Consider the following 7307-nt stretch of genomic DNA (forward strand, 5'->3'; position numbering starts at 1 on the left):
GCTAGTTTTTTGTATTTTTTAGTAGAGACGGGGTTTCACTGTGTTAGCCAGGATGGTCTTGATCTCCTGACCTCGTGACCTGCCTGTCTCGGCCTCCCAAAGCGCTGGGATTACAGGGTTGAGCCACCGCGCCCGGCCTCCTTCTACCTTTTTTAAAGAGTCCCAAGTAACTCAGTTGATGTGTCTCAAAGGTAAGAAAGTTTTATGAAAATGAATCCTTCCTCAGTTAATTGATCAAATGGGTGAATCCTGACCCTCTCCAGTTTCTTTCCCTGATCGGCCTGGGGAGCTGGTGTTAGCTGTGGGATTCACTGCGGCGTCCTACCCCAAAGGCAAAGAAGACAAAAATGAAACTTGCAGAGCTGGGCTTGATTCCCAAGTCACAGTCAGGCTCCCGCTATGGTAGGCGGGACATCTCTCTAGCTGCTCACAGAGATGGAACTAGGGAATTGAGGGAGAGTTAGGGGGCCAGGGAGATTTACTTGAGTCTGATTTTCCAGGTGAATGAGAAGAGAGGGCTTGGTGCCAACACATTCCTGGGAGAGGCACGTCATCACCAATAGCATTTGTCATTGTATGTTAGCAATAAGATTCAGCTGCTCAGATTTTTTGGGCTGCCTCGAAGATGCTGACACATTTTCTGTGCTGTGATTGTTCTGAAGGCAGAGTAGCTCTAACCACTGTGAGAAGCCCAAATAAAAATCAATACCCCCCGCCAAAGACCACCTTTCTGAAACACACTTTTCTCTAGAAAACAGTGCCCCCCTTTCTCCCAAGCTTCTTATTTTGGATTCCATCTCTTTGTGTGTGCTAATCTAGTGTACCATGGAACACATTTTGGGAGCTGGGGGCTCTGCTTACCTTTAAGGGGGACATTTGTGTCTGATCTGAGATTGGAGGATGCTTTCCAGTGTGAAGGAGTGTGAGGGAGCAGGCACAGACACAGTGAGAACAGGGTCATTTTATTGGTATAGAGACTGCAGAGGGACGGGGGGCTTTAGCCTTTGGCAGCTATGGTGTCCTTAATCCAGGCCAAATAGTTGTAGACCTTGGTGTAGACTCCAGGCTTGTTTTTCTGGGCACAGCCATTGCCCCAGGAGACAATTCCTTGGAGCTGTCCGTTGGAGACCACAGGGCCACCAGAGTCACCCTGGGGGGAGGAAGAGAAAAGTTGTATGGACAGATGGAGGAAGAATATAGCTATATTTTCTCTGAACCTTAAAAGACCCCTTTCCAGGAAGCTCTGTGGCTCCACGTCCTTCTCATGGTGGCCCATTCTCTGTTCTTCCTAAGCAGACAGCATGCAGCCCAAGGGAGCCTTCCTCACTTCTCATTGGGGGCACTGCAGGGAGCCTCCTTAGCCCCGCCACCTTGGGAGTTCAAATCTTTTTCTCGGGTGGGGCCTGGGTATCAGTGGGAGCCTCAGCATGGGAAGGGTTGTCCAAATCACCTGGCAAGAATCCTTGCCCCCCTCAAGGAAGCTCACACAGAACATGTTGCTGGTAATCTCTCCAGGGTAGGAGGTTTCACACTCAGCCTGGGTCAGCACAGGAGCGTCCAGACACTGCAGCTCGTCTGGGTAGTCAGCTGTGAGGATCAGGAAGAGGTCAAAGAAAGTAGAAATGTGGGTCAGGTCAGAGAAGGAGACAATAATCTAGGACGGAACATTGAATAGTAACACTGACCTGGAGAGGGCTCCAAAACATGTGTCCTGGCAAGAGGCTCTGGCTTTTAGTTCCCAGAATGATCATTGTTGAACCCCTCCCAAGACATGATCATTGCAAGTTCTCCATTTGTCCTGTCTCTTGATTTTAGGAGCCAACTCCTGGAGACTTTGCATCCTCTGGTGCCCAGTGCAGAGCCTGTGTGTGGTGGGCACAAGAAATACGTCTTAAGCCTGGAGGTGAGAATATTTTAGTTAAGGAGCATGCTTCATTCTGGAAATTGTGAGGATGGAGGGAAGTAGAAGGGCAAAGGTTGCCACTCACCACCAGAGCTCAGAGTGTTGCCCCAGCCAGAGATGAGGCACTTGGTGCCAGCAGCTGGAGGGGCAGTGGGCAGAGAGATGGTGGACACACGGGCATTGATGACGGCAGGTGAGGAGAGCTTGATCAGCAGGATGTCATTGTTCAGAGTATTCCTGTTGCATTTGGGGTGGCGGATGATCTTGGCTGCATTGATGAACTGCTCATTCCCCTCCAGGACTTTGATGTTGTGCTCTCCCAGTCTTACCTGGATGCGGCTGATAGGCAGGGCAGGCATGGTGAAGACCTTCTCCCGCAGCCGGGGCACCCATCCCACCTTCCCCAGGGTCCTCACGTTCCCTGCTCATGGACAGATCTGGAGGCATGGGTTGGGTGTGTGGCCATATCGCATGGGCAGTAGAGGGTTGTGGGTTAGTGCAGGTATGAGACCCAGGACCTTGCTGCTTCAGAGGTTGGTGGTAGTGAGGTGGGGAAGAGTCAAAGGGATCCCGCAGGAGGCTGCTCCTCAACCTGCCTTCCCAGCCTCTTTCCCACAGTCTCCACAGTCACTAGCACTGTGGGCACAAGGAGGTCCTTGAAGTTTTCCCAGCATTCTTCACCCCAGGTCTTTGCTAACTGTGCACAGTACCTGTTCCTCCCTCCCTTCTTGGCCTGGTGAGCACCACCCTTCTGTGTAATGTAATCCAAGGGTAGCCACAGCATTAGCATCTCCTGGGAACTTCTTAGAAATGTAAATTCTTGGGCCTTACCTCCACCTACTGATCAGAACCTTGGGGATGGGACCCAGTGATTTGTGCCTTAACAATCCTTCAGGTGGTTCTGGTGCATACTCAGGTTTGAGAGTTCTTGATCTAGGCAGCGGTTCTCAGCTCTCTCTATGCACTCTACAGTTACCAGAAGTAGAGTGTTATATACTCCCTGATATTCACCCCCTCTTCCTGAAAATTTTGAGTTAATTGCCCTGGGATGGGACACAGGCAACAGTATTTTTAAAAACTCTTTCTTAGGTGACTTTAATGTATAGCTAACCAGCAAAAGGTACTTGCCTGCTTTTCTCACTCGCTCTGACCACCCCAAGATCATCCCTGCCTGCTTTTATAACCACAACCCTTGCTGTTTCATGGATTTGCCTTGGTGTGAGAAGTTCCTGTCTTGTGTTCACTCTCTGCTCTGGGGAGTCAACTGCTGCCAACAAGTTTTCTTCTCCACCACCTCTCCTCTCCATCTTACCCAGCCTTAGTACTTTCCTGGGCTGAAGCCAAGCTCTCCCAGGCAGCCTGGCTTGGAGCTTTTCAGTCAGGGGCCCCACACTTATGGCTTGTAGCAGTGACCTCCTGACACCACCCACTGTTTGCTAATGAGGGAGCCACCACAGAAGTGGGAGCCAGAATGCAGGGACACCTGGTAGGGGAGAGAATTCTTCTCACAGGTGTAGTCTCCAGTGATCTTGTCATCCTCGTCAAACGGGGCAGCAACTGGAGTGGAGACGGGAAGGGAGAATGCAAGTCAGTAGTATGTTAGGGGTGGTGCTACCAGTCTGGAGTTGCTTTCTTCTAATTAGAAATGGAGAACAAGCACAGTGAGGCTAGGCAAGGAAGGGAGAGCTGGCACCCCTGGTGAGCATCACTGGATGTGTCTCCCAAGTCTGTGTCTCCAGGGCAAGTAGCTAGGTACCCGGTCGGGGCTTAGATCTCTCCTGGGGTCGCCAGGCTGAGGTCGCAATGAATGTCCTCACAATGCTTTCAGTGTGATAGGAGTTGGGATGTGGTTACCTCACCCACTGAGTGCTTCTCTCTTTTATTCATCAGCTGTGTACTTCTCCTGGCTATTTGAGTCCTGGAATGTCAGGATACTTTGGCCAAGCTAGGAAAACCCCCTGATTGCATAGAACTTGGCATGACCAGCTTCCCCCATAGCTCAGATTTGTGGAGTCAGAGCCGAGTTGAGGGCAGACCCCAGGCTCACTTCGACAGAACAAATGTAGATTTTGTTATTGGCCAATAGTACAGCAATTCTTAACTTTGACTGTATGCCTGGAAATGTTAAGAATCACCTGGATGCTTAAAAGCCCAGAACACAAGCTGCACCCCAGACAATAAAGTTAGAATGTCTAGAGCTTAGTCTCTGGCATGAGTAATTGTTCAACCTCCCCAGGTGCGTCTGAGGTTAAGAGCAGCTCTAGTTGTGCTATTCTGTTGCTGTTGGAGCCAAGCCTGAAGCCTGCTGCTTCATTTCATGGTCCAGCCCCACCTGACCTCCCTTCCCAGCTTCTCCAACTACAGCTCAGATATAGATGAATGACAGTGGTGGGAGTGAAATCAGTGAGAAGCTGAAACAGGTGAGGCTTAAAGAGAGCCCAAGGAGGATGGGAAGCAGAGATGCAAGATAGAGGAAATAGAATATCAGAGCACAGTCAAAAGGGGAGAGGTAGCAAGAATGGAAGGGCATGTGTGGGCCAGGAAAGGGTATGGTTGGGGCCTGAGGCAGGGCATGATACTCACCAGCAGCTCCCACAAAGGTAAGGATCAGGAGTGGATTCACGGTGGTAGAAAGTGCCTGACTGGTGGTGGAGGACCCATCTTTATACCTCCCGAGGATCGGGAGAGGAGGTGTCTGTGAGGTGAGGGTCACCACTCCTCCCAACCCAAACAAACCTACAATTTTCCCCTTCCCAGGGTCTTGCATCAGCTCTGCTATGTTTGGCCACTCTGTGGGCTTGTGATTCACAGGTGATAAGGAAACTTGCCTTCTGAGAGGAGAGAGGGAGGCTGGCTGTTTCCTGCAAGGATACTGGGATGGGGAAGACAGAGGAAGCCAAGACCGGGATCACACAGCTGGGTTTCTTAGGCCCGGGAGATGAGGGTTAGAAGGAGGAAGAATGGCCTGGATGTTTAAGAATCCTTTTATCTATTGGGGATGTATTTAATGTACTTAAGGAAGGACAAGTGTTGGTAACAAGCTTGGCTTTTCAGTGTCCTGGATCCCCCAAGAGAGGAGGAAAGTCTTATCTAAGGCTCATTCCTGTGAAAATGAAGATGCTTCTCTCCAGTCAGTGTGCGGGCATGTCAAATCCAAGACTTTGGGAACAAGAATGCCAACACTAATGGATAAGGAGAAGGGAGACTCGCATTCCACAGGATTCTGGGCTTCCAGATGGTTCTCCTTCCTACCAAGGCTTAAGGATGGGAAGTGTTGCAAAGAAGGAGGGGCACACATTATGTAGGAACTTACTCAGTGCATCTGGAGGATGGAAAACCAATGGTGCACTCCTCCCCTTCTTCAATGTGAAGATATTTGTCTCTGTCATGTGCATCCTGTCATAGGATCTTTTCATGCATCCTTACTGTTGCCCTGGCAACCTGCACTCAGGGTGATGCAAGATGACCCACTTGCTTGAGGCTGACAGCATGAACCAGAATGACATGGCCCCCAATCAGATGTCAGAGTTTATACCATGGTAAATCTGGGTAACAATCTGATCTGAAAATGAGCAGTAGGTAGAGATTTGAGAACATGGTAAATGGTTCACATATTGGGTTCAAGAACGAAGATGTGGAGGGCTGGGTCTAGAATGTCTTAGATGCAGTGAGATTATGCTGGGCTCAGTACAAAGTGAATCTTCCCAGAGAATATCCTGATTTGGGCCCTACGAAGGCTACTGAGACACAGTTGTGTAATTGGCTGAGGCACAACTTGGCCTGAGCAGTGTGGAGTGGGAGATGCTGTCTCTGCTCAAGTCTAATGATGTAAGGAAAGAAAGAGCTTCCTTATGAGAATGGTTTCCCTTCTCAGCAACTCAGAGCTCAGGTTTGTGATGAGCAGGAGTGAGCAGAGTTCAAGTTTGAATTATTTGAAAGGTAGAAGAAGCAGGGATGTTTTGGGGATGATAAACAAAATGAGCAAAGCTCAGAAACTTGGTGGTGAAATTGGAGATGCCAGGGGGATACAGGGAGGAAGCAAATGGAAACCAGAAGGAATTGGAAAAAATGCCAAAGTGGGGCCCATGGAGTTGAGAGGACACACAGAGTACCTTCGGGTTCAACTCCTGGCGTGGCCGCCGAACCAGTTTCCCCACAGTCAGGAGACCCACTGTTCGGAGACCCCCTCTCCACCTCATATCTCCTCTAATCACGGATGGGCTTATACCTAACACTGCTATATTTAGATGGTGCATGGTGCCTGACAGCTTTACAAGAATTTTCACAGAAGCAACAGTCGTGCATTGTTTTCATTTTTGATGAGTTTCACAGTTTAACTTCCCACAAACTTGCAAATTATGATTTCTGCAGAGCAACAGTATTTCCATTTATAAAGGAAGAGACTGAGATATAGAATGACTCTGTCTTCCCCAAGAATACAGATCTTGGCAGAGTTGATCATAAGGCCAACAAGCCATGGAGTGCATTGTGAAGTGTGGGAATTGCTGCAGGTGGCATCTAAAAGGAGATTTATTGATGATCAAGACGGAGGTTCCCAGAGGACAAACTGTACATCTGATTCCTTCCTGGTGCCTTTCTTCCTGGCAGAGAGAGACGATTGAATTCATCTTCCTCCTGGCACCATGTCTCAGAGCCTTACCTTGCCACATTTCCAGACCCATCCAGGCCATGACTACCCTGTAGATGACACACCTTTCTGCTCACGAATAACTGGCCAAGTCTGAGGTAGTCAGGTTTTGGAGCATTGATAATATGGGCTTTTACTATGTTGTCCCTAAACATGTTGTTTCATTTTGCCCCTTGTCATGGGGTCTTCACAGAACTCCTGCCTTAGCGGATAAGGAGAGACTCTTGCTCTAGCAAGTGTAGACACCAGTGTGTACTAAACAGGGATGTGAGCCTTGGTAGAAGATGGAAAATTTGTTTGGAAATGGGGATTTTTAGATCAGTGCTTGTGACTCTGATTCTCTGTCTGAAAGGGAACACCCAAGAATATGAGGATTTCTGTATCTAGAGCTTGAAGACTAGCCTTCTCCAGAATTTTGCACTCTTCCTTAAATGATCACAGTATAGTCTGAGGCCAGCTTTCTTCAAAAAAGATGGACCTTACTGGCAGAGAACATAGCTATAGGTGGAGACTATTACCTCATACTATAGACTCAGATGTGTAGGATAGGTTCAGATCCAGCTGCCCAAGCTCAAATTGGATTATGTGGCATTCTTGGTACTGTTCATTCTGAACTAGAAATTTGTCTACTTCTCTAAGACATCTTTCTGACTTGTGTTTAGTGCTTAGCACACCAAACCACTGTTCTTCAATTATGATAACAGTGAATCATTTCTGTGTGCTTACTATATACCACGTAACTTACTATAGGGCGTG

The 7307-nt window shown here is 48.6% G+C and overlaps 1 protein-coding gene across 1 annotated transcript; it reads right to left on the bottom strand.

The window, feature by feature from the left end:
- Positions 1-997: 997 nt before the first annotated feature.
- On the bottom strand, positions 998-6102 carry LOC108525841 (trypsin-2-like). Its single transcript, XM_017866649.1, has 6 exons — positions 6016-6102; positions 4487-4598; positions 3302-3460; positions 1989-2246; positions 1451-1587; positions 998-1150 (listed from the first exon to the last, which is right to left on the bottom strand). Exons 1-6 carry the CDS (start codon positions 6100-6102, stop codon positions 998-1000), a joined length of 906 nt encoding a protein of 301 aa, XP_017722138.1.
- Between the last annotated feature and the right edge of the window lie 1205 nt (positions 6103-7307).

The sequence above is a fragment of the Rhinopithecus bieti genome, unplaced genomic scaffold (genome assembly GCF_001698545.2).
Source record: "Rhinopithecus bieti isolate Rb0 unplaced genomic scaffold, ASM169854v2 scaffold_1599, whole genome shotgun sequence".
Taxonomy (NCBI): Eukaryota; Metazoa; Chordata; class Mammalia; order Primates; family Cercopithecidae; genus Rhinopithecus; species Rhinopithecus bieti.